The following is a 26,790-nucleotide window of genomic DNA, read 5'->3' as shown; positions in this document are numbered from 1 at the left end:
ATACAAGTACATATGCACAACCAACATAACATATATTTAGACAAACATAACATAACATATATTTAAGCAAAATATATCGAGTAACCCTAGTGGTTGATTTGTGGTTAAGACATAAAACAAAAATATATTGAGTAACCCTAGTGGTTGATTTGTGGTAAAGACATAAAACAATGTACCCTATTTCTTCATATTTAGATGACTAGCATCCATCGTTTTTGTCCTGTAATCCTCGCTCTGACATAGGCTCACTTTATTACAGTAATTTCCTGTGTATTAGCCACATTGTGTATAAGCCGCAGAACAGTGTTTTATGCAAGTTAAAAGAAGCAAAATCATATTAATGCCATATCAACTGTTCCTGTGTATTAACCTCATAGCTGAGGAAATTTAGCAAAAATCAATGTACAGTATAAGCTGCTGCTAATAGTTAGGAAAATTACGGTATTTAAAAGTTTTTCCTAAATTTTTGTTCTGTTTATTTTTGTCGTTGACCTCCATCCTGACATTCGCTCACTTTTATTTTTTATTACAGTAATTCTATTACATTGTGTACAGTATGCCACAATCATTGTAAAAGCTGCGGCTATTTTGGAAATTACGGTATTTAAAAGTGTTTCCTAAATATTTGTTCTGTTTATTTTTGTTGTTGTTTACCCTAGTCGCTGTCCATCCACGGCCCGTCTGCGTCCGCGGCCCTGGACGCCCTGCGGGAGATCCGTCTGGACCGGCTGACCCCGGAGCAGTGGCAGCAGGCCAACCTGACCACGGCGCTGTTCGCCGACAGCCTCGCACCCTTCCTGTCCTTCGCCTCGCCGCAGCTCCTGAGCTGCGTCGTCGACAACCTCAGCTGCGGCACCTACCAGTACATGTGCGTTCGTGATCGGCGACGATATAAGAGATTTGTGATATGTGACGTGATGGTGCGTTCATGCGGCTGGGAAGTGGGACGGTTCCCACTTCTAAACTCTCCTCTTCCGAAGTGAGAGCGTTCACTATGTTGAGTGACGTTAGAACATTCTCCTGGGAGCTCTCCCAAAGCCCATACTTCAAACTGAGAAGTTCCCAGTTCAGGTGTGACGTGCACTGTGCGAACACCCCCTAAACTCTAGAATTCTCCCACTTCCCAGTTGCTCATGAACGCACCGTGATCGTTAGATAAGACGTGTTATGCATTATATCGTGCATATAAGTGCGATGCTGCTGTGCAGAGTTGTATTGACAGCAAAGGAATCTAATGTAATCGAATGTCAAAAGCTGAGTGTGCTGCACTCATGTCGACACCGGTGCCAGCAGAATCAGAAAGCCTAATTAATGTCACTAGCAACACCTGGGCCTGCTGTACAGTATACTTCATGTCAAATGTGGCTGCTATGAAAAGGTCCATTGGCTAGTTCCTTTTCTATCTTGACTATGTTCTCTCTGCCTTAGGGTGAGCCTATTCAGCCATGGATTTGATCTCATGGATGAGAGTCACAGAGAGAGGGTTCTGGAGGATTTCATCAAGGTGTACCTGACCAACAACTCAGGTATCCATTAATAGTTTATCTCTTCCAATGGTCCCATTGCTCTGAAACTAACATATTTGTAAAAAGGGTACACTTGGTTTTCAATAACTTCTGTTTCAAGTGTGTCTGTGTAATAGAGGCATATTCCAGTCCTCCAATCCTATGCATGCCATTGTTAAGCGTAAACCAATATATTCACTGAACTGCACACATCTCTTATTAAAGGCTAATACACCATTTAACGAACATCTATTAATCCTTTATTAAGCCCTTAATAAACCCTTGATAATCAATCTGTTTTTCACCCCAGCATGCCTCTCCAATGACAGCGTGGAATGGCTGCAGCAGAACCTTGGGCAGTTCTCAGGCCTGTTGAGCATCGGCGATCTGCTCCAACTCAACATGAACTTCCGTCCAGTACGTTCTGCTTTTGACATACTGTATCTGCCTGAAGAAGGTCTAACGACCGAAAGCTAGCTATCATAAAGCTATTTTCACAAAGACTTGTAGTGTGCGGATTCTTTTCTTAGACATACTGTATCTAACATCTCATAACCACACCAACGTTTGCCATACTGAAACGCTGATGAAAAGTCTAAGATCAAAACACTACTCTTGTAATGTCTTTGTTGCTAGGCGGTAGGTTGGTGAATGTGTATTTATACTATTTCAGCATTTACTCAATTTGATTTAAAATCGAAGCGTGTGTTTAAAACTACAGAGATGCGAACCTTCCATCTGCTGTTTCTGTAACAATTTAGTCTACATTTCCTTTTCCTACATTATTGCTAAAACACAGTCTATTCAGTGAAGTAGTCCTTTATCATACGCATTGCACGTTGCACATTTCAGTCTATCATTTTCTGTTTCTGTTTCTATAGCTGGCAGCCCTGGCAGTCCTGTCTCCGCGCCAGATAGCGGAGCTGATGGTTCGTCCTTTCCCTGGTCTCCCAGGACAGGCTGAGGTCATCAACGTCGTCTTTGACCACTTGACTGCGAATGGACAGAAACTTCCGGAAGTTCTTCACCCACTGGTCACTCTCTCTGAAGAGGTACATGTACAACAAAAAGCGAGATTTGATCCCACTGTTTAAGGGACAGTAAAGGATGTAGAATGCTTTGCTAATATATATATGCTAAACCTCTAAAGCCAATCCAAAATACATGTTATAGCACCAGGTCCTAATGTGAGAGTTTTATTTTGTGATTTATCAATTTAAGTGTCGTGTACATCTCACCAAACAACCCATGTCTGTCTGTCTCATTTCAGGTCATGATACCTTGTGAAGCCTATAAAGCACTGTAAGTGGATTGCTACACATGCAACGGGCAACTTTATTGTGCTCATAACAGTGCCATTCTCCATCAGTTCTGTAAAGTGCCTACTGTACATTTAAAGTTGGTGATGGCAGAAAGTGAAACCTGTCATTTTCCCCATTTGCTTTTCCTTCTACTCACTCGTTACCAGTAAACAAGTAAATAGCATTTTTGAAGGTGCTGTGATAAAATTAATTTCCATTATTGGCTGCTGGGGGAGCGCTGTGGCGGGGCAACAGGCTACAGAATTCATACCCTATATGGGTCCGAGTGCCCACGGGGACCCAGGGCCGAATCCAACCTGTGGTCATTTCCTAATCCTACCCCATCTCTCTCTCTCTCCCACCTACTTCCTGTCTCACTGTCCCATACGGATAAAGGCATAAAAGCCCTCAAAAGCTGGTTGCCAGTAAACAAGTATACAAACAAACAGCGTTTTTGAAGGTGCGTGATAAAATTAATTTAAATTATTGTCTGTTTCCCCCCTCAGTTTTGAGCGTCTGTATAAGATCCTGCCCTACGAGCCTCGGGAGGTCGAGCCACTCATTTGGGCCACCATAGACGACCTGATGCAAACATCACCCATAGGTGAGGAGGTTTTACTCAATGGCTTCTGTGTATGCTACAGTAATGTCCTGTGTATTAGCTGCATTGTGTATAAGCCGCAGGACAGTGTTTTATGTAAGTTAAAAGAAACAAAACCATATCAATACCATATAAATGTCCCATGTCCCCATGTATTAACCTCAGCTGAGGAAATTTGGCAAAATAAATGTATAAGCCATGGCTAATAGTTGGGAAATTATGGTAGTAGAAATGTTTGAATAGCACCTGAAACACCATCAACTCCTTCCTGAATGTGTATTTTGTTCTGTCATTTCAACAGCCTGCATACCCGTGGACCTGACCGTAAGCTCATGCTGAATTTCAGCTGTTTTTTTTGTTATAGTTATTTACATAAATAGCCAAAAATCATATTTGTTTAATTATAATGTAATTGTAATGTAATTATAATGTTTTTGGTTTCCAGTGTCCCATCACACCATTCAACGGTAAGTTATCAAATGTCAGAGGTTTCCATTCCTGTTCATACGTACAATAGTACAGTAGCTCTCAATACTCCTTACCCTTACTCAAAGCAAATAAATAAATACATACAGTAAAGTGTTGTTAAGGAGTTCATAAATGTAATACTTTGTATTTGCAGACTCTGGATTATGTGCCGACATTGATAGGTAAGTCTGGTGAATGGACTTAATGTCCACATGTTTTGCATAATGGGAGTTCTTTGGTTGCATCATTTATTACAACTATAGAATTACATAGTTGGTGTATTATTCTCATCCCACTATAAAGGCAGTAGATATACAGTATCTAGACTTTAATGACATTAAATAGTCTTTTTTCATATGTTCTATATAGTAATGTTGAGAAACTCATCAGAGTCACAGTCAGAGCTCTAGGCATACAGTAACTTTAAAAAAAAAAGTAGGTCTCTGTAGATGTTGAGAGCATAACTCCTATACAACATGATGTCACGTCTCACCTGTCGCATGTTGCCTCCGCAGCTCCGCCCTTCAGACTCAGCTGGCAGCTGGAGTGATCATGTGCAACTACAGTGTGGAGCAGTATGCCTGTGCACAGGTGAGCTCACCTGCACTACATTTACATGTATATATTCATTTATATATACATTTACATGTATATATTCTATTTGTGTGTCTGAGTCCGTACTAGATTTCGGGTCTAAGTGCCCGAGTTCTAATCTGACCCGGGTTGTTTCCCAAGCCCACCCCATTTTTCTCTCTTGTCAGTCTCTTCACCAAACCCCCCCATACCCCCCCCAACCCTGCCTCCTCCAATCCATGCATGCAGTCTCCACAGACACGTATAATCTGCTGATACTATATATTGATTTGGGACACACATGGAGTCCCAAAGGATCCCTTGTCTGTTCACGCAGACCTGGCTAATATTTTTGAGCTCAAATGAATGCTCTGATGTCTCTCTCTGATCAGCTGGGAGGGCTGAGTGCGGCACACCTGGTCTCGGTGATGCAGTGCCAGCTGTCCAAGGACACCATCCAGTCCAAGGAGTCGTGGAAGGTGCTGCTCACCAAGGCCTCCGCCGTTCTGGACGAGGCCCTGACCATGCTGTCCAACATGGTAAACACTAAAGCACAGCTTACACCGAACACAGCAGACACACAGATACACACACGCACACACACACACACACACACACACACACACACACACACACACACACTTTTGAGATCTATCAGCGATGTGCAGTGTATCACCAGCACATACCCACACACACACACACACACACATACACACACACACACAAGACACACATGACACACACTTTGAGATGTATCACCAATGTACAATGTGTCACAAACAGAAACACACGCACGCAGGCACACACACACACACACACACACACACACACACACACACACACACACACACACACACACACTCACACACACTTTCAGTTGTATCACTGTTGTGCAGTCCATCAATAGCACTTTCCAAATGATGACCCCCTCCCCCACTCCCCTCAACCCACTCTCTCCCCCCTCACACTAGTCCTTCAGCGGCCCGTCGGTTCCTCTGGTTCTGGACGTGATCCGAGAGGTGCGCTTGGACCTGCTGGACCCGCCCGAGCTGCAGGACGTCGCCGTGGTCTCCGCCTGGTTCGGCCAGCGCCTGCGGCCCTTCCTGTCCTCGGCCTCCAGCATCTTCCTGCACTGCGTCAGCAGCAGGAACCTCAGCTGCGCCACCTACCAGCATGTGTGAGTATTGCACCCTTATTTGCACTCTGTGTATACAAAATGTATACAAGAGAAGTGTTATAATTAAGAACATGTTTCCCCATGTGATTGTTTTCGGTATGTTTCTGACACTGACAAAACCATATTCCTCATATTGTAAGTCACTTTAGATAAGAGTGTCCACTGAATTATTAAATGTAAATAAATGGCTAGATATGCAGAAAAATCAGTTTTTCATGATTTGAAAAAGACATTTTAGACCACTTCACCAAGTGGTGATGTTGCCAGTGCACTGATGGTTCATGCACACAATCAGCCAACAGGGGGCGACACTGTCCCTCACTGTGTAACAACAGGATGCACAAAATGTTGTCAAAGCAGAATAATTTCATCATGAGACATCAGTTGTTGTATAGCATTAAGATGGCCATTAATACATCAGTGTTATGCGTTGTATGCTATGAGCTTATGCACATGTATTGAGATTCAGCACGCTGAGGATTTGAGGATTTGATGTGAGCCTTTTGTCATGTGACCTGTTAGGCTGGAGCAGTTCGGTCATCACTTCGGTTCCATGGAGAAGAGCCGTGCCATGATGGTGCTGAAATATTACATCCGCCCCTTCCTCAACTCAACAGGTAATGCATCACTTCCTGTCATCGTGTCACTTCCTGTTTTATGAAAGATGTATATTTCTATTGTACAGTACATTGCTTTTCATACCCATATTGTCTCTTACACCTTCAGTGGATGGTCTATGTATAGATATTATATCATGTATAGATTTAAGTATATTGCATGCCATCGTTTACGCAAACCTGGCCAATAAAGCTGATTCTGATTCTGATTCTGATTCTGATGTGTGTGATTTTCACTTTAATATTGTGATATCTTTGTATTAGGAGCGTGTGCCACCAACAACAGTGCGGTGTGGTTGCAAGAGAACCTCGGGCCTTTCTCAGTGTTCGTCCCTGTGGCCGAGCTGGTCTCCCTCAACCCACAGTTCAACCCGGTAGGTCTGCACACTGTGTTCATGTTCTAGCTGATGAGGAACGTTCAGCAACTCATACCACCCATCCATCCATCCATCCATCCATCCATCCATCCATCCATCCATCCACCCATCTACAGTATATGAATCCATCCATCCATTTATCTATCTATCCATGCATCCATCCATCCAACCAACTATTCAACTATTCATTCATTTATCCACCTATCCATCTATTAATCTATCCATCCACTCATCCATCCATCTATTCAACTATTAATTGATGTATTTATCCATTCATCCATCCATCCATCCATCCATCCAGCCACTCATCTATCCATCCACTCATTCGGTCATTCATCTGTCCACCCACAGACTCACCCATCACTAACTGCATGTATCTGTTAAACTCTACCCCCCCCCCCCCCCCCCTCCTTCAGCTGGCCGTGGTGGAGGTCCTCTCCCCTCAACAGACAGCTGAGCTGATGGTGCTGACCTCACCTGGCCTTCCTGACCGAGAGCAGGTGATCAACAGCGTCTTCGACTACCTGCTGGCCGCGCCCATGCAGAACGGCCTGCCGCAGGTCCTCCAGAGCCTGGCCACCCTCGTCGTCACGGTGAGAGCACATGCGCACGGGCCATTCTGTGGCACACGGCACATGGGTTATGGGTTAAGGGTTATGGGTTATGGTTATGGGTTATGGTTATGGGTTATGGGTTATGGTTTATGGGTTATGGCTATGGTTTACTGTATGGGTTATGGTTATGGGTTATGGGTTATGGTTACGCTTTTGTCAGTGACTTACAGTGTGAGAATACTACAATAGTTACAAATAGTAGTTGTAGGCTCAGTGGGTTGAATGTGGTAACAGCATAAGCCAACGATCAAAGCTAGAAACTTGAAATATGTTTTAACATATTTATGTACAGTATATATGTATTTATTTATGAACCTATAAACATGTTTCCTGCAGGTACCCCTGAACTGTAGCTCCTACCAGACCATGTGAGTGAATGCTACCCCAAATATTGTAGTGTTAAGATTCATTATAGTGTGAAATGTTAATTGGAAGTCATGACAATGCAGTAGTTACTGCCACAAGCAATGCAATAATAAAATATATATGCCTTTTACTTTATTAAACAGCTTCAAGAGACTGAATGGTGTGCTGACATCATCACCGGGCGCCCTGGAGCCAGTGATCTGGGAGAGCATCTATGACCTCTCGGCTACAGCTCCAGCAGGTCTGTCACCGGTCACTGGCCACTGGTCACTTAGCAGTGTACAAACATGCAGTCAATGTAGAGGAGTTTACACGTGTGATAGATTGATCACTGATCTCTTAACAATGTACCAACATGCAGTCAATGTAGTGGAGTTTACATGTGTGATAGATTTCAATAAGGCTTGCAGCCTAGCGGGAATCATAATTTCATTCAATTGTGCTGCTTTCAAGTGTATTATGATGATTAATTTCTTGACATGCATTGCGATTTCTTTTTTTTATAGCTTGCCCACTGTTCATGCCCAATAGCCAGGTAATCTTTCCTTTACAATATGTCATGATCTGAGTGTTCTGTTGAGATCCTATTGCACATACTATGACTGTTTGTCTGAAGTGATATCTATGGTAACAGTGTTACTGCATATTTGACTGTTTGACTGAAGCGATATCTATGGTGACAATGTTTTTGTATCTCTCTTAGTGTCCCATCACCCCACATGACGGTAAGCACATTATCGTCTAACAATTCTGACAAGTCAAAAAATAACGTTTTATTATTTATTTTTCCATGCATTTTTTCGTTTTGTTTGTTTGTTTGTCTGTTTGTTTTTTGTATATGATGAATTGAGTCATGTAATGTTTGTACACATTGCATGGACATAGTTATATAAGATCTGTATATGCATATGAATTATCATGCATATGAACACATATTCATTAGCTTACATTTATGCTTGTCTGCCATTTTAGAGTCTGTGGTGTGCAATGGAGTGAACAGGTAAAAATACTATTTAGTTGTTCGTCATTTTTCGTTAGCGCAGTTGTGTGAGTTGTGATGTTTTGAGGTAATTAGATTCTAACCTGTTTCCATAATGCAATCAACTTTTTGTTTCCATGGCAACAGCACCCTTGTGCAGCAGTCACTGGACATGGGAAATGTGGACGTGTGTGGCTTCAGCATCCCAGAGCTCGCCTGCGCTCAGGTACGCCATCACCTGTGTTAGTACACAACCCAGTAGAGTTAGTGGGCTTCATCTCACAGATCACAGATCAGTCACATCACACACATCAGCACATACAGTAACCCAGTACAGCAGTGGGCTTCATCTCACAGATCACAAGTCAGTCACATCACACACATCAGCACATAACCCAGTAGAGTTAGTGGGCTTCATTTCACAGATCACAAGTCAGTCACATCACACACATCAGCACATAACCCAGTAGAGTTAGTGGACTTCATCTCACAGATCACAAGTCAGTCACATTACACACATCAGCACATAACCCAGTAGAGTTAGTGGGCTTCATTTCACAGATCACAAGTCAGTCACATCACACACATCAGCACATAACCCAGTAGAGTTAGTGGACTTCATCTCACAGATCACAAGTCAGTCACATTACACACATCAGCACATAACCCAGTAGAGTTAGTGGGCTTCATCTCACAGATCACAGATCAGTCACATCACACACATCAGCACATACAGTAACCCAGTGCAGCAGTGGGCTTCATCTCACAGATCACAAGTCAGTCACATCACACACATCAGCACACAACCCAGTAGAGTTAGTGGACTTCATCTCACAGATCACAAGTCAGTCTATTTACACACATCAGCACATAACCCAGTATAGTTAGTGGGGTTCATCTCACAGATCACAAGTCAGTCACATCACACACATCAGCACATACAGTAACCCAGTACAGCAGTGGGCTTCACCTCACAGATCACAAGTCAGTCCCATCTCAGTGGGAGTAACTTGGGAGATTTGATAAGACGATAGTGGATCTCTGTTGAAAGCCTTTTTTAGCCCAGGTTTAACCCAGGACAACTCTGGGTTTAACCCAGGTTTAACCCAGGACAACTCTAGGTTTAAGCCATGTTTAACCCAGGACAACTCTGGGTTTAACCCTGGTTTAACCCAGGACAACTCTTTACTGCAGATAAGGCTGGTTTACCCAGTTTAACCCAGGACAACTCAGTATTGGTTTAACCCAGGTTTAACCCAGGACAACTCTGGGTTTAACCCAGGTTTAACCCAGGACAACTCTAGGTTTACTGCAGATAGGGCTGGTTTACCCAGTTTAACCCAGGACAACTCAGTATTGGTTTAACCCAGGTTTAACCCAGGACAACTCTACTGCAGATAGGGCTGGGTTACCCAGTTTAACTCAGGACAACTCAGTATTGGTTTAACCCAGGTTTAACCCAGGACAACTCTGGGTTTAACCCAGGTTTAACCCAGGACAACTCTGGGTTTAACCCAGGTTTAACCCAGGACAACTCTGGGTTTGAACACTCCATATTAGCATTGATGTCCATATTTTTTTTCTATTATGCTCCTTGGTCATGTCGGTCAATACTTCCATCTCGGTCTGTCCTCTCTCTGTCTATCTGTCTGCCTATCTGTCTGTGATATCTGTCTTTCTATCTGTCTGTATGTGATGTCTGCCTGTCTTTCTGCCTATCTGTCTATCTGTCTGCCTATCTGTCTGTGATATCTGTCTGTCTGTCTGTCTGTCTGTGTTTCTGTCTACCTGTCTGTCTATCTGTCTGTGATTTCTATCTACCTGTCTGTTTGTCTGCCTGTCTGTCTGTCTGCGTGTACTACTCACCCATCCCCCTGGCGCCCCTCTTCTCTCTCCAGTGGTCCAACGTGTCCACGGCTCACCTGGTGGCCCTGCTCCAGTGCCAGCTCTCCAGCTCCAGCGCTGGGCCCAGAGGGGCCTGGAAGCTCCTGCTGACCAAAGCCTCCGCCAGCCTGGACCAGGCCCTGCTCGTCTACGCCAACCAGGTGGGAAGGAGACGATGTTCGCTGTCTAACCTTAACCTCCTTAACCTAAGCCTTTAATAGATAGATAGATAGATAGATAGATAGATAGATAGATAAGCCTCCGCCAGCCTGGACCAGGCCCTGCTCGTCTACGCCAACCAGGTGGGAAGGAGACGATGTTTTCTGTCTAGCCTTAACCTCATTAACCTAAGCCTTTGATACATAGATATATAGATAGATAGATAGATAGATACTGTAGATAAATAGATAGATAGATAGATAGATAGATAAGCCTCCGTCAGCCTGGACCAGGCCCTGCTAGTCTACGCCAACCAGGTGGGAAGGAGACTGTTACCACGCTTATCTTACCTTCTGTTCACTCTCTCAACAACATGTTTTCTGTCTAAGCTTAACCTAAGCCTTTATGGTTATGGTTATAGTTATTTAGCAGACGCCTTTGTCCAACGCGATTATCATTGCGACCTCGCCACATACAGCACTGCACTGGCTGCTCCATTACAGCTTCAGTCAAAATAGATACTGTACTGTAGATGATAGATACAGTAGATAGATAGATAGATAGATAGATAGACAGATAGCTAGATAGACAGATAGCTAGATATATAGATAGATAGATAGATAGATAGATAGATAGATAGATAGATAGATAGATAGATACTTTATTGGTCCCCAAGGGGAAATTCAAGATGCATGTTTCTGGATGTTTCTGTAATGCGTGTTTCTATAATGTTAATAATAGCATAATGTTAGAGGATTAAAGATGTACATTGTATCGTCTCATCTTGGGTTGTGGCTCAGTACTTAACTGAATGTTATTTTTTTTGACGGAACGGATTCATGTATAGCGCCAAATCTGTCATAGTCTGCACTACTGTATACAATAGAGCACTTGCATACTATATGTAGATTGGATCATTCTATCTCACGAAACACGCATTCACTTCCTCTCACAAAACACGCATTCACTTCCTCCCAGACGGAGTCCGTTCAGGGTCCCTCTGTTGCGGTGGTTCTGGACGTCATCCGCGAGGTCCAGTTGGACCGGTTCCGGCCGGAGGAGCTGCGAGACGGCAGCTTCATGTCCGAGTGGTTTATGGGACGGCTGCGGCCGCTCCTCTCCTCGGCGTCGCCAGGCTTCCTGAGCTGCATCAGCAGCAAGAACCTCAGCTGCTCCTCCTACCAGCACGTGTAAGTGGACCTGTGGATATATATGTGTGTTATAAGCACGCTTATAACATGGCAATAACATCTTTACTACATCTGTTATAGGAGGAAGTCCTTGCAGAAAACATATTGCAATTTAATGTGTATGAGTGTGCATGTGTGTGTGTGTGTGTGTGTTTTGTGTATATGTTTCTCTTGTACCTGGATATATCACATATATATATATATATATATATATATATATATACACACCATGGGTATATTTGTGTTCTAAGCATGCTTATAACATGGCACTAACATGTTTACTACAACTGTGATAGGAGGATGCTCCCATTTTCAAAAAGGCCTTGCAGAAAACATTTTGCAGTTAAATGTGTATGTGTGTGTGTGTGTGTGTGTGTGTGTGTGTGTGTGTGTGTGTGTGTGTGTGTGTGTATGTTTTGTGTATATGTTCCTCATCTCTTGTAGAACAGTGTTTGCTGCACTGAATAACTGAATAACACTTCTGTGTTTGTGCGTGTGTGTGTGTGTGTGTGTGTGTGTCTGTTTGTGTGCTCCTAGACTCCAGGCCTTCAGTAAGCAGCAGCCCCACATGAGCCCTGCCCAGATGGACGTCGTCTTCTCACACTTCATCACACCCTTCCTGTCCAGGAGTAAGGCTCCCCAACACACACACACACACACACACACACACACACACACACACATACACACACACACACACACACACACACACACATAACTATAGCTACCATCAAGGGTGAATTGAAATATTGTCATACTGTGATTTTTCATTTTATGCCATCTACTGTATGTAATTTGTCTGTCTCGAATTGTCTTTTTAAACCACTCTCTCCCCCCTCTCTCTCTCCCTCCCTCTCTCCCTCTTTCACTCTCTCTCTCCTCTCCTCTCTCTCTCTCTCTCTCTATCCCTCCCTCTCTCTCACCTCTCTCTCCCATATAGCCTCAGCTTGTGCCTCCAACAACAGTGTCACATGGCTTCAGAGCAACTTGGGACCGTTTTCTGTCCTTGCAAACACATCTGTTCTGCTTCAACTCAATGACCTCTTCAAGCCGGTAAGCAGCAATGATTTGACAAACAAGCATACAAAAATATTTTCTGATACGTAAGTAATAAGAAACCTTTGGTAAAACATGAGATGTTTCTTTGTCGCCAAACGGCTATCTTATAATACTATGTTTTATTTTGTTTCTATAATAATTAATTCAGTTCATTTAAATGTATACCCCTCCCCTCTAACTCTCTCTCTCTCCATCCCCCTAACTCTCTCTCTCTCACCATCCTCCTCTCTCTCTCTCTCTCCATCGCCCTAAACACTCTCTCTCCATCCCCTCCAACACTTTCTCTCAAAGTTACGTGTCTGTGTCTGTCTGTTCATGTCCGTAACATTCCAAATAATAACAAATTATTAATCATAATAGTTATTACATTGATTATTAATGAATACCCTGCTGTCCCTCCCTCTCTGTGTGCATGGTGTAGTTGGAGGCGCTGGTCGTCCTGTCCCCTGGTCAGGTGGCGGAGCTGATGGTGGCCCCCCTGCCTGGCCTGTCCGATAAGGAGGCCGTCATAAACGGCGTGTTCGACTACCTGGCCACAGCACCTGCGGACAATATGCTTCCGGAAGTCCTCCAGAGCCTCGTCACGCTTTCTGCAGAACCGGTGAGTGGGGGAGGGGTGAGGTTATGGGAGTACTCGCGCACAGCACACACACACATACACACACACACACACACACACACACACACACACACACACAGACACACACAGACACACACACACACTGCTCAAAATTGAGCAGAACTTCTGAGTTCCGTTGATGAAACCCTCTGCTTTAGAATTATAATGAATAAAAACAAATGAGTAAAACAAATGAAGCATTTGACTGTGTGGTGTGTCTCTTTTGTTTTCAGGGAGCCATTCCTTGCTCTTCCTACAAAGTCCTGTAAGTAACATTATGCAACATTACACAACTCTCTTTCTCTCTCTCTCTCTTTTTCTGTATCACTCCCTCTCTCTTCCTCTCTCTCCCTCTCTCTAGTTCTCTCTCTCTGTCCCTCTCTCTCTTTCTGTCACACACACGCGCGCACACACACACACACACACACACACACACACACACACACACACACACACACACACACTCTCTCTCTCCAAACAAATTATCGTAAAAGTGGTGATGTCCCATTGACCATTGTCCCACTGTTATGCTGATCAGGTTTAACCGGATGGATCAGCTCATCCCTGTGGTGACTGTTGCCCTGGAGACGTCCATCACCGCCGCCAAGACCACCCTCCTCACCAGAGTCCCATCAGGTACCGCTGCCATGACTACACACACACTCACACACTAAAGACAGCCGTCATGATGTGAAATTAAAATACCACTACTCTACCACAATAACACTGATATTTGTAGGAATGTTGGCACAGATATAATAGAATTTGATGATTACTTAAGCCAAATGTGGTATTTCTATAAAGCAATACACTTGAGATTGAGAAGCAGTCATTTATGTTTCATCATTTATTATTATGAATATAAAAGATACTTTTATTGGGAGTGTTTCTTGTGCCAGTTGCATAGCACATGGAGGCATGGCGGTGCTGATATCATGTTGACTTTCTTGTTTTGTCTCTCTAGGTTGTGTTATCTACAGTGGAGAGGTAAGGACCTGAGGTCGTTTTTTATGAAATTGACTGTGTAAGAGGATACAATACTGTATGTTTCAGGTGTCTACCAGAAATTCAGAGATATAGGCAAACGTTTTTGGTGTGCATCACCAGAGAGTTCTCTTACTCACCATATTTCTGTAGACAAGGAATCTCCTCGAGCACCAGCATTACTTGTTTTGCCCCTCAAGGCCCACATGCGTTTGTTTGTCTTCATTGAACATGCTCTCTACTGCTAGAGCTATTTTTTATCACAGCGTTTCAGTTAAAGCAAATTTGATTCAATGTGTGTTTTATCTCGTCTCCTTTTCAACAGTGCAATGTCACGCCGGTTGATGGTAAGTGTTTCATTTTCCATTTAATGAATATGTTATGAATACAGTATGTTGATTTTTCTGTAGAGGCCTGTAAACACACAGGAATGTTTTACCTGATTATGCATGACTTATGTTTTTCAACAGAGACAACAATCTGCAGCAGTATCAACAGGTGCGTCAGCCTTTATAGCCAACATTTATAGAGGCACTTTGAACGTGCCAATTCCTACTAAATATTAGCTGCAGCGTATACATTGATTTTGCAAAATTTCTTTAGCTATGAGTTTGAGACATAGGGGCAGTTAATATGGTATTCATATGGTTTTGTTTCTTTGAATTTGTATAAATACACAATGTAGCTAATACACCGGAAATTACTCTAATCAGATAGTGGTAACAATACAGACCCGTGTTGTACTTAATACTTACACAAAAAACGATAATTTCATATTAAATGTTTGAAAAAGTACTATCAACAATAAATGGTGATAAAACATTTTCCTAATGTTGTTTACATGTCTTTGTTACAGCACGGCGCTGCAGCTTCACCTGGACAGCAGGCAAGGGTCCAGCGCTCTGTGTGGCTTCAGCATCGCACAGTACGCTTGTGCACAGGTGGGAGCGCCTTTTACTCTTTAGCTACTATATGTTTGGCTTCTTAACTTCAATGTAAACATATCACCCTGTATAAAAGTTTGGATGTACTGTAGAAGTGTTAATGTTGAAGAGGGTTAGTCTCTCGGTGTGTATAATTTTTTAAAATATATTATTACTGTCCTCTGCTTGGCTGTAGCTGTCCACGTTGACGGCTCAAGACCTGGTGACATTGTTAACGTGCAAAACGAGTGAGGATCAACCCAAAGCGACCTGGAAGCTTTTCATCACCAAAGTCAATCCCATCCTTGGTCATGCCCTGGACCTCTTCAGCAGCACGGTAGTCTGCCTAATCATTTTATTTTTTTCATTTTTGGGACTGATAATATGGGTACATTTAGTGGCCTCTTCTTGACACAACAAGGGGCTCATGTTAATAATTAGGTGATATCCTCATTTTTTATTCATCATAAACTATTCATTTTCTCTCCTATTTCATTTAGTTGATATACAGCATTTCCATTTGAAATCAAAACAATCCAAAACAATTGGCTGACCTTGAATAACATTCTGCTTTCCTCAGCAAGTGCTTTAAAAAACAAATAAATAAATAAATAAATAAATGTTGTGTCCCACCCATCAGAATCTCACTGCCAGTCCCGCCGTGTCGAGCGTCCTGGACGCGATCGGCGAGGTCACCTTCAGCAGCTTCAGCGCTGCCCATGTGCGGGACGTGGCGTACGTGAACCGCTGGATCGGGACGCGCCTCAGGCCCTTCCTGTCCTCCGCCAGCCCGTCCTTCCTGTCCTGCCTGGCCACCAAAGACTTCAGCTGCCAGACCTACCAGAGCGTGTACGTACAGTACTGCAGCACACAAAATGGCCGCCCGTCTTGATGTCATTTCTGTCTTTTTTTGTGTGTGTTTCATTTATTTTTGTTTTGTGGCAGCGATTCAGACCTACCAGAGCGTGTAGGAACTGTAGCACACAAAATGGCCGCCCGTCTTGATGTCATTTCTGTCTTTTTTCTCTGAAATATTGTGTTTCATTTCTTTTTGCTTTGTGGCAGTGATTCAGCTTTTCGTGTTCTGGCTTTTCTTTTCTGTTTTTGGTTTACTGTGATATTGAAATATATAACTGATTGTGAAGTTGCATTTGAACTTTTTATCCTTTTTACATAATTTTACAAATGTACCACAAACTGCAAATAACCGTTAGTTTCACTGCACCAACTGTGTGTTTAAAGATTTAAAGTTTAAAGATCTTGTTGTTGTGTTGTTGTTATTAGTGTGCAGGCCATGGGGCAGGTGTATGGAGAGATGCTCAACTCTACTCTGGTCTACACAGACTTCATCGAGGTCTTCCTCAACAAGTCAGGTTTGGAACCTACTCCACTTCTATTGAGCATTCTATCATGGAGTTTGGCAGGAGGAAATGCCAAGATGATTGTGATGAGGACGATTAAGAAGACAAACATGATGCATGATGATAATGAATATGACTATGATGAAGAAGATGATGATGATGATGTTTATTTGTGTGCGCAGCCTGTACCGCTGGCATTGCGAACAGCGCTGACTGGCTGGAGAAGAACTTCGGGCCGTTCTCAGCTGCTGCCTCTGTCGTGGACTTGCAGAGACTGCATGGCAGCTTCAATCTGGTACCCAAACACACACACACACACACACACACACACACACACACACACACACACACACACACACACACACACACACACACACACACACACACACACCGACTAACCTTAACTGTATTGCTATGGATTTCAAGTAACTGGGTCTATAACTGTGCCCATATTTACACTCTCTGTGTGCTCAGATGGAGGCACAGAAGTAGTAATAGTAGTAGTAGTACTAGAAGAAGTAGTAGTAGCTGTCTTAGTAGTAGTAGTAGTAGTAGTGACAATGCTAGTAGTAGTAGTAGTAGTAGTAGTAGTAGTAGTAGTAGTGACAATGGTAGTAGTAGTGACAATGGTAGTGGTGGTAGGAGTAGGAGTAGTAGGTAGTAATAGTAGTAGTAGTAGTAGTAGTAGTAGTATCAGTGGTAATAGTGGTATTAGAAGTAGCAATAATAGAGGTGTGCAATAAGTGAATTGTATACTGTACTTGTATGCGAGTCTCTAACTCTGTCCATATTGACTCTCTCTCTCTCTCTCTCTCTCTCTCTCTCTCTCTCTCTCTCTCTCTCTCTCTCTCTCTCTCTCTCTCTCTGTGTGTGTGTGTGTGTGTGTGTGTGTGTGTGTGTGTGTGTGTGTGTGTGTGTGTGTGTGTGTGTGTGTGTGTGTGTGTGTGTGGTCAGATTGAGGCCCTGCCCCGACTGGTCCTGAGGCAGCTAGTGGAGGCCTCCGCCACCCCCGGCCTGCTGACCAGCCCCGCCGACGTCACCGCCCTGCTGGGCGTCGTCCCCGACCAGCTGCTGGCCAGCTACTTCGACATGCTGTCTCCCGCCGCCCAGGTGAGCCAGGAGAGGAGCGGGTTAGAGTGGGTTAGAGTGCGTCACTTTAGACTGAACGCACCTGTACCTGTGGGGATTATGTCCACCGCGGGTTATGTTAGGAGGAAGAAGGTGCTGTATACTGTAGCTACCGTTTATGATGATGAGGAGGAGGAGGAGGAGGAGGGTGAGGAGGAGGAGGAGGAGGTGAGGAGGAGGAGGAGGGTGAGGAGGAGGAGGAGGAGGAGGAGGATGATGATGATGAGGAGAGTGATGATGAGGAGGGTGAGGATGAGGAGGATGATGAGGAGGAGGAGGAAGAGTTGAGGAGGATGATGAGGATGATGATAATGAGGATGAGGAGGGTGAGGATGATGAGGAGGAGGAGGATGAGTTGAGGAAGCTAGGGTAGTGTCAATACTAATGTGATTATTATTGGGACAAGAAAACCAACAAGTACCAAACAGGAGCTCCAATCAAACAAACAAAAGTACCTCTAATCAAGTATATCAGTATATAAGTAAGTAAGTAAGTAAGTATTTTATTTGTATAGCGCTTTTCACAGATAAAATCACAAAGTGCTTTACAGTACATAATAAAATACAAAAACAAGAATAAAAGTCAGGCATGAAATACACATTTTTTAAGAGAATAAAAAAGAGACGGAAATAATAAAAGAAAAGAAAAGGGCCATAAGTAAAATAGGGAATTAAAAAGGTAGTATCACAGGATTAAAAAGGCCATCCTGAAGAGGTGGGTTTTTAACCTCCCTTTAAAAAGGTCAGTACTGCCCGCAGACCTAACCTCCATGGGTAGTGCATTCCACAGTTTGGGGGCTGCAGCAGCAAACGCCCTATCACCACAGGTCTTGAGGCGAGTGCGGGGTATGGCAAGCAGGTTGTGGTTGTTGGATCGGAGGGAGGGGGGAGCGGAGTGAGGGTGAATGAGGTTGGTGAGGTAAGTAGGAGACTGACCATGGAGGGCTCTATATGCTAATGTTAAAATTTTGAATTGGATCCTGTAAGCCACAGGGAGCCAGTGAAGGGAGTGAAGGAGAGGGGTGACATGGGTGCGTCTGTTTGACCTGGTGAGGAGTCTGGCAGCTGCATTCTGAATGGATTGCAAACGGTGGAGTACAGATTTGTTGAGTGAAGAGAACAAGGCATTACAGTAGTCAATACGGGATGAAATGAAGGCGTGAATGAGCATTTCCAACTCTGACTGGGAAACCACAGACCTCAGCTTGCATATATTCCGCAGGTGAAAGAAACAGGATTTGGTGAGTGATTTGATGTGGCTGTCAAAAGACAGAGACTTATCAAAGATCACCCCTAAGTTCCTTATGCTAGGGCGCACTAGGCTTGAGAGACTGCCTAGGTTCTGCTGTATCATGGGCAGCACTTTATCAGGCGCAACAACTAAGACCTCTGTCTTATCCACATTTAGCTGTAGGGAGTTTTCTGCTAGCCAACCCTTAATGGCAGACAAGCAGTCAAGCAGTATAGCAAGATTATGGGCCTCGTTTGGCCTAAAGGTAAAATGGAGCTGCATGTCATCGGCATAAAAATGGTAGGCAATGTTAAAACTCTGTATGATCTGGCCCAAGGGGAGCATGTACAGGGAGAACAGTATAGGGCCCAGCACTGACCCCTGGGGGACGCCACAGGACAGGGGGGCCTGGGGTGATAGAAATTCACCAATCGATACGGCAAAACTTCTTTCAGCAAGGTACGATGTGAACCAGTCAAGAGCAATGCCAGAGATGCCCACCCAGTCTCGCAGCCTATTGATCATTATCCCATGGTCCACAGTATCAAAGGCAGAGCTGAGGTCGAGGAGCACCAGCACAGAACAACAGCCAGAGTCAGAGGCCATCTGAATGTCATTGTGCACTCTCACGAGGGCAGTTTCCGTGGAGTGCTGTTTTCGGAAGCCAGACTGAAAAGTGTCCAATAGCTCAAACTGTTCAAGAACACCAGTGAGCTGGTTAGCAGCAACTTTTTCCAGAATCTTGGAGAACAGAGGTAATTTGGATATGGGCCTATAGTTTTTTAGCACTGTTGGGTCCAGGTTAGTTTTTTTAAGCGTAGGCTGGATAATGGCATGCTTGAAAAAGGTAGGGACACAGCCTGAGGCTAGCGAGGAGTTAATTATATCAACAATGGTGGGTCCAATAGAAGGTAAAACCTTAGAAATTAGTGATGTTGGAAGTATGTCCTGCGGACTGGATGATAACCTCATTCTCTTGGTGATGGCAACCAGATCCACAACACTGATAGGCTGAAAGGACTCCAGAGTGACAAGTTGAGGGGGAGGAGGCTGACTACGGTTGTGGGGGTAAGGCATTGGCTGTATACTGGCTCGGATAGACATTACCTTATCCACAAAAAATGCAAGCAGGTTATCACAGTCATTTTGGGAATGTGTTATTACCATGTTAGCAGGAGGGGCGACAATCTTGTTAATTGTGTCAAACAAGACCTTAGGGTTTTTCTTAGAGGAGGAGATCAAGCTGGAGAAATATGCTGATCTTGATTTAGTCACCAGGCTATTAAAATCACGCATAAGGTCTTTAAGATAAAGACGGTGAACCTCCAGTCCTGTGGCTTTCCATAGCCGTTCTATTTTGCGGCACTTCCTCCTATGACATCGGACAGCCTCCGTTATCCAGGGTGAAGGCCTACGGATGGGTCTGGTTTTGGATTTAAGCGGTGCCACAATATTTAAAACAGAAGAGCAGTGATCATTGAATGCCTGGAGTAAACAATTTACATCATCACTGTCATTGTTAAAGCTATTAAAATGAGCCGTGAATTGCTCAACAGTAGATTCAGTTATGATGCGGGAACGTGACACCATCCTCTGACAGGGGGGTTCAGCAGTTGTTAAAACATCAAAGAAAATACACTTATGATCGCTAATGAGCAGATCCTCACACCGCAATCCCTTAACATCTAGCCCAAGGGTAAAAACAAGATCTAAAATATGGCCAGCCGCATGTGTGGGTTCATGAACATGTTGAATCAGGTTGTGTGATGCAGTAACACTTAAAAATTCTTTGGCTGCGTGATTGTTATCATTGTCCACATGCAGATTAAAATCACCCAATAAAAGCAGTTTCTCAAGCTTGATAACGGAGGACATGAAGTCAATAAAATCAGAGATAAACTGCCCGGCCGGGCCCGGTGGACGATATATAAGAATGCAATATATCGGTTCAAGCCGACCTACACGGGTGATTTGCAGTTCGAAGGAGGAATAGGTGTCCGAGTTCACCAACTGACAAGCAAAGTAATTCCTCCACACCATGGCTATGCCTCCGCCACGGCCTGACAGCCGAGGGGAGCCAATGAACGAACACTCGACAGGGCACAATTCATTAAGATGGGTAAAATCAGAGTTCTGCTGCCAGGTCTCTGTCACGAACATAAAATCCAATTCCTCTTTGGTAAATAAGTCATTTAAAACGTGGGCCTTGTTCGCCACAGAGCGAGCATTCACAAGACACACTCTCTTTGCAGTGGAGTCTGCATTTTGACTGGAAGGGATAGGGGCAGAGGTGCAGATAGCCGTGAGCGCAGATCGAGTGATGGGAGTTCGTTGCGCTCTGCGCTGAGTGTTCCCATGATGACGGCCGGTGATAACTGTAATTAGAGATGGCGAACGGCAGGGGGGGCTAGCGATGGCAACTACCAGCTGGGGCAGGGCCTTGCCGGTGGCAGCCGGAAGGTCCGGATGCCCACTCAGTCAGTCATTTCGCAAGCGGCGTGGTGCTGACTGAACCTCGTATCGAATGTTCGCTGTGAGAACACGAGACCCTGTGGTGGTGAGATGGATCCCATCCAACATGTAAAGTGCTGGTCTGTGCCAAAGAGCATTAAAATTGTCAATGAACCCTATATCGTACACTCTGCACGCATGCTTGAGCCAGGTGTTAAGACTGAGGAGTCTGCTAAAACGCTCATCGCCGTGCCGCACAGTAGGGATTGGGCCAGAGATAAAAGCGGACTTGCCACTGTGTTTTAAAAACACAATAAGAGCAGTAAAATTAGCTTTTACCAGCTCCGATTCACGGTGGGCTGTGTCGTTTGACCCAACGTGAACTAAAATCCTACTAATGGACGTAGGCAGGGAAGGCAGCAGTTCACGAAGTTTCTCATGAACGACAGGGGTTGTGGCACCGGGAATACTATGTGTGGTAACATGAAAGCATCTAATGTTCCTTATTATGGAGTCGCCAATCAACAGTGTGTTAGGAGTAAACAGTGGACGGGGGGGTGTTGTAGAGCTAGCCGCTGGAGCCTGCCGGCTCGAGCTGCCCAGCTGCGGCTGTTCCACCAGAAGCAGGGGGGAAGAGCCAGCGTCAGGCCCAGTCGTAGGAGAGAAAGCCGACCGCCTGGAGACTGCGTCCCGCAGCATAAGTATTCTATATTCTAATGTAAGAGTGTGATTAGTTAATTCATGGCCAAACTAAATTATATTCTTTTCTAGTCAGGTTTACTGAATATATTTTATGCAAAAACTAGTGTGTACTTCTTCATGGGTTCATACAGTCCTCGAGCCAATCTAACATGGGAGGATATCAACTTGTGCTGCATCATTTTCCCAATCCTTCTCCTCTGTTATCGACTGCTTATGTCTGGTGTCCGTCTCTCAGGCAAATCCAATCGCTGCACCGCTCCGCTCAGCCATGCTGCAGCAGGTGTTCGATCGGGCCAACCTGTCGGAGTCATCCGTGCCCGACGCCGAGGTGCTGGTGTGGCTAAACGACCGCGTGACGTTCCTGTTGCCCGATCTCTCGCCCAGCCACGTGTCGCCGTACTTCGACATCATCAGAGCGCGACAGTGCGACACCAGCCAGCAGGCGTGAGTAGCAGCAACGCAGAGAAACACACACACACACACACACACACACACGCATGCAACATACTGTATCTAGGCTCATGGACACACTTATATTTAGACACACACATACACACACACTCAGTCACACACACACACACACACACACACACTCTGTGATAGCAGTATCACATGCAAATAAACAATATTGTATCTCAGATATCATATCATGCAAACAATATATAACCTATATAACCTAGTATAACCTACTATGCTACTATGTTCCACTATAACTAACAACTCCCACCAGTCTACGTAGATGTTCACACATCTTCAATAAATAAAGATGCGTAGAATCTTCAATAAATGCTCAAATCAGTACATGCTGAGTATATTGTAGGCACAATCCAGTGTGTAGACTACCAGAGGTGGACATCACGGGGTCAGGAAGTAAAAGTTCTGCCAACCATTTAGTAAACCAGCTCGTCCCAATTAGCAGCCAGGTAGATCAGATCATTAGTAACATCACCTGTGTTACAGTAATTGCACAGGTAGGAAGAATAATATATGGCAGGACTTTTACTTTCTGGAACCAGGGATGTCCACCTCTGAAGACGACTGTCTTTCATCCATGTATAGTGTTTGTTTACTTTGTTTGTTTCCTGTGTTTACTGTGTCACCTGTATGCATTGATTGTACTGCTTCCTCTCTACACAGTGTGGCCCTACTGAACGCCACCCTGGCCACGCTAGGCGATGACACTCAGACCCAGGTGTACGGCCAGATCATGTCACTACTCACAGGTACAACACTCCCCACTCTCCTCTTATCATTCTCTTATTCACTTATAAACTGCAGGACAGTGTTTTATGTAAGTTAAATAAAATTAAAATAGCATATTAATATCATATTGACTGACCCTGTGTATTAACCTCACAGCTGAAGAAATGTAGCAAAATCAATGTGTAAACTGCAGCTAATAGTTGGGAAATCACCGTACGCATATTTGTGTGGGAGAGTCATTTCAGGATACATTAATTATATCCTCTGACTTGTAATTTCTTTCTCCTATTTTTTTCCTCTCTGACCAAAACCTCTCAGAGCCCTCACCTCTGCGTTGCTACAGCAGCGGAAGCTTCTACTCCTTCCTGGAGACGTCCTTCCTGGGCTTCCAGTTCCCCAACCTGACCACCTTCCTCGCCCTCATGCCAGCCAGCCGCAAGACAGAGGTATTTCATTTTCATTTCATATTTATTATACAGGAAAGTATTAAAAGTAACAGAGTTACAGTTTAAAACGGGCCTGACTCGGTGAGAAGCTGATTTCCAGCACGTTCCTGTTCTGCAGCACATATAGCAAGTATATAGCAAGACACGTCAACATTTACATGCAACGAAAGGCAAAACTTTCAGACGCGCTGGAGTGCATTTGGAACGTTTTTTTTTGTGAATTGTTTGTGTAGCCAAAACGTAAGATTTACTAATTCGATGGCTAAGCTGGTTTGTATTGCTAATCTGGAGAAAGATATACGTTTTGTAACTGCACACACATATATGAAGCCATATATAATGGCTTCAAACGTGTGTGTAAATACAAAATCTATACATAGGAAATCAATAGTATATGTTATGGTAATATGGTAAACAGAAGAATAATGCTAAAGTGTGGTGAATTTGTGGACACATACAGTATGTTCACTTGTTACTGCACAACCAATATACAACAGTTGTGAAATCACTGATATTGGGGTGAATCACGACGATCACCTGTGTGGCGCGTGAGCACAGTGATGAATGATGACCTCCATCTCCCGTGTGTGTGTGTGTGTGTGTGTGTGTGTGTGTGTGTGTGTGTGTGTGTGTGTCTCGTCCAGCTGATGAACTCCATCCCGCCCGCCCAACTGGGCAGCTTCCTGCGAAGGCCGGGCACCGTGGACGACATGGGCAAAGTCTGCCAGCTCTTTGATGGCTACACTGAGACACTGCAGTTCCTGGAGACGGTAGGCTATGTCACTGTTTGGTGTGTGTGTGTGTGTGTGTGTGTGTGTGTGTTTGAGAGTACATTTGATATGTATGTGTTAGTGTGTGTATGTGAGGAGGATCTGGTTTAGTCTAGTTTTTGGATGAGTTGTTTTTTTATATTCCCATTGCCTGAGTTCTGATGTACTGATGTTCTCCTGGCTATTTTGGATGGTTTGAAATTCTCTGTGTCCTCCCGATGTGTTGATCTCGCACAAGTTCTCTTTTCTACCCTGCGATCCTTTGACGTTCTCTTTTCTACCCTGCGATCCTTTGACGTTCTCACATGTTCTCTTTTCTACCTTCCGATCCTTTGACGTTCTCTTTTCTACCCTGCGATCCTTTGACGTTCTCTTTTCTACCCTGCGATCCTTTGACATTCTCACATGTTCTCTTTTCTACCTAGCGTTCTTTTGACGGTCTCACACGTTCTCTTTTCTTCCCAACGCTCTTTTTGATCGTTCTCACAATGTTCTCTCCGCCTGTGCCCTGACATTCCTTCACGATCTCACCCGCTCCCCTTCCTCTCTACCGCACTCTCCCTCTACAGGAGAAGGTTCCGGAGATGGTCCAGCCGTACATCCTGCCTTGCGTGTGGCCCCGGGCCCTGGCCGCCGACTCCGTGGCCGAGGTTGACCGCTGGTTCGACGCCGGACTGAGCTCCTATCTCCGCTTCCTCAACAAAGACCTCGTCAGCTACGCCACGGTCCAGAGCGCCAACTGTCTGGCCTTCGGGAAGTTGTGAGTGCCACTGTGGAACAAAAGGGTTCACACTTTAGATTAAGTGTCCTCAGGCAGCATATACTTGATAGTTACTTTTTATGCTTTTACTACCACTGTGGAACAAAAGGGTCCATCCTTTAGAAGGAAATAAGTGTCCTTTTTTTGGCTGTTACACATACTGTTACAAGGCTCTTACTGGAAGCCATGGCGTGTTATTAATTAGGTGTGTGTGTGTGTGTTTGCGTGTGTACACGCTGCACATGCATATACTGTATGTTCTGTACTAGTATATCTATGTTTGTGTGTGTGTTTGGCTCTATGGTGTGTGTGTGTGTGTGTGTGTGTGTGTGTGTGTGTGTGTGTGTGTGTGTGTGTGTGTGTGTGTTTACAAAACAAGTTTCCTTCTTTGCTAAATACCTTATCCGTAACCACAACTGTAACTCATTTCATTTCTAGTGTTACTGTGGCAGGAACGCATAACTACACCTCCGCTGACTTCACCCGACAGGATGTGTACTCAACAATACAGAGCTACCTCTCCGTAGGTAAGTACAACAACAACAACAACAACAACAACAACAAAAGTAGTAAAACCACTGCTGTTGTATTTGTGTATAATGCAGGGTTCCTGCTGGTTTCACTTTTGAGACAAGCTTACGTACTGTACTTGTTCCATGCTTTGTAAGAGTTACTGGGCCTATACTACAAAGCGTGTTCAAAATGGCGAGCTTAGCTTTACTATGGCTGGTTGGACGAAACCTAACATCCGCAGTCGCACATAACAGTCGTCATCAACTGTAGTTATCAACTCGTTAAGTGGTCCATGGTTCTGTCTGGTTATTCCAGGATTCTTGCTGATTGTTTCACTTTTGAAGCAAGCTGACCAAAGTGGTCCATGCTTTGTAACAGGTCTGACCAGGGGGTATTACAAGTATGCGGTTTAGTGACAAACCAAGATAAGTTAACCCAGGGGGTATTACAAGTATGTGGTTTAGTGACAAACCAGGATAAGTTAACCCAGAGTCAGTGGTAAACCTTCTAATAGAAGAGCTGTATGGCATTGTTCGCCTAACAATACAATACCACAGGCCTCTTGTTGTTGTAGGAGGTTTACCACTTACTCTGAGTTAACTTACCCAGGTGTATCACTAAACCACATACTTGGAATTCCCCGCCTGGTTTGAGTTGGATGTTGTTGTTGTTGTTGATGTTTGTTTATCGTGCCTTTCAGCTCCCACACCAAGGTGCTACGACCCGGCTGTTCCTGAGCTGGCCTCCACCGCCTGGTTCGCCAACTGCATCGGCAGCTTCGTCACGTTCATCTCCCTGGAGGATCTCAACGCTTACGGTGGCGCAAGTGT

General features: G+C 44.3%; 1 protein-coding gene across 5 annotated transcripts in view; it reads left to right on the top strand.

Annotated features, from left to right (window-relative positions):
* Positions 1 to 26,790, top strand: part of mslnb (mesothelin b) — a 99,201-nt gene that overhangs the window by 53,377 nt on the left and 19,034 nt on the right. For all 5 annotated transcript variants that reach the window (XM_062542492.1, XM_062542484.1, XM_062542476.1 and 2 more), the window contains 44 exons: positions 660 to 868; positions 1,429 to 1,526; positions 1,816 to 1,922; positions 2,387 to 2,557; positions 2,776 to 2,807; positions 3,313 to 3,410; positions 3,709 to 3,731; positions 3,853 to 3,874; positions 4,030 to 4,057; positions 4,391 to 4,466; positions 4,841 to 4,987; positions 5,420 to 5,625; positions 6,148 to 6,242; positions 6,507 to 6,616; positions 7,036 to 7,212; positions 7,570 to 7,601; positions 7,743 to 7,840; positions 8,106 to 8,134; positions 8,303 to 8,324; positions 8,572 to 8,599; positions 8,726 to 8,804; positions 10,477 to 10,623; positions 11,600 to 11,811; positions 12,349 to 12,440; positions 12,752 to 12,864; positions 13,292 to 13,471; positions 13,723 to 13,754; positions 14,028 to 14,125; positions 14,454 to 14,476; positions 14,799 to 14,820; positions 14,944 to 14,971; positions 15,330 to 15,414; positions 15,593 to 15,733; positions 16,037 to 16,245; positions 16,681 to 16,769; positions 16,940 to 17,052; positions 17,712 to 17,867; positions 22,504 to 22,712; positions 23,406 to 23,491; positions 23,790 to 23,917; positions 24,562 to 24,687; positions 25,257 to 25,447; positions 25,886 to 25,974; positions 26,661 to 26,788. In XM_062542492.1, coding sequence (XP_062398476.1) covers positions 660 to 868; positions 1,429 to 1,526; positions 1,816 to 1,922; positions 2,387 to 2,557; positions 2,776 to 2,807; positions 3,313 to 3,410; positions 3,709 to 3,731; positions 3,853 to 3,874; positions 4,030 to 4,057; positions 4,391 to 4,466; positions 4,841 to 4,987; positions 5,420 to 5,625; positions 6,148 to 6,242; positions 6,507 to 6,616; positions 7,036 to 7,212; positions 7,570 to 7,601; positions 7,743 to 7,840; positions 8,106 to 8,134; positions 8,303 to 8,324; positions 8,572 to 8,599; positions 8,726 to 8,804; positions 10,477 to 10,623; positions 11,600 to 11,811; positions 12,349 to 12,440; positions 12,752 to 12,864; positions 13,292 to 13,471; positions 13,723 to 13,754; positions 14,028 to 14,125; positions 14,454 to 14,476; positions 14,799 to 14,820; positions 14,944 to 14,971; positions 15,330 to 15,414; positions 15,593 to 15,733; positions 16,037 to 16,245; positions 16,681 to 16,769; positions 16,940 to 17,052; positions 17,712 to 17,867; positions 22,504 to 22,712; positions 23,406 to 23,491; positions 23,790 to 23,917; positions 24,562 to 24,687; positions 25,257 to 25,447; positions 25,886 to 25,974; positions 26,661 to 26,788 — 4,584 coding nt within the window. The remainder of the gene's footprint in view (positions 1 to 659; positions 869 to 1,428; positions 1,527 to 1,815; positions 1,923 to 2,386; positions 2,558 to 2,775; positions 2,808 to 3,312; positions 3,411 to 3,708; positions 3,732 to 3,852; positions 3,875 to 4,029; positions 4,058 to 4,390; positions 4,467 to 4,840; positions 4,988 to 5,419; positions 5,626 to 6,147; positions 6,243 to 6,506; positions 6,617 to 7,035; positions 7,213 to 7,569; positions 7,602 to 7,742; positions 7,841 to 8,105; positions 8,135 to 8,302; positions 8,325 to 8,571; positions 8,600 to 8,725; positions 8,805 to 10,476; positions 10,624 to 11,599; positions 11,812 to 12,348; positions 12,441 to 12,751; positions 12,865 to 13,291; positions 13,472 to 13,722; positions 13,755 to 14,027; positions 14,126 to 14,453; positions 14,477 to 14,798; positions 14,821 to 14,943; positions 14,972 to 15,329; positions 15,415 to 15,592; positions 15,734 to 16,036; positions 16,246 to 16,680; positions 16,770 to 16,939; positions 17,053 to 17,711; positions 17,868 to 22,503; positions 22,713 to 23,405; positions 23,492 to 23,789; positions 23,918 to 24,561; positions 24,688 to 25,256; positions 25,448 to 25,885; positions 25,975 to 26,660; positions 26,789 to 26,790) is intronic.

This window comes from Sardina pilchardus, chromosome 1 (assembly GCF_963854185.1).
Source record: "Sardina pilchardus chromosome 1, fSarPil1.1, whole genome shotgun sequence".
NCBI classification, from domain to species: Eukaryota; Metazoa; Chordata; class Actinopteri; order Clupeiformes; family Clupeidae; genus Sardina; species Sardina pilchardus.
Note: the sequence above shows the minus strand (reverse complement) of the source record. Positions and strands in the feature narration are given on the sequence as shown.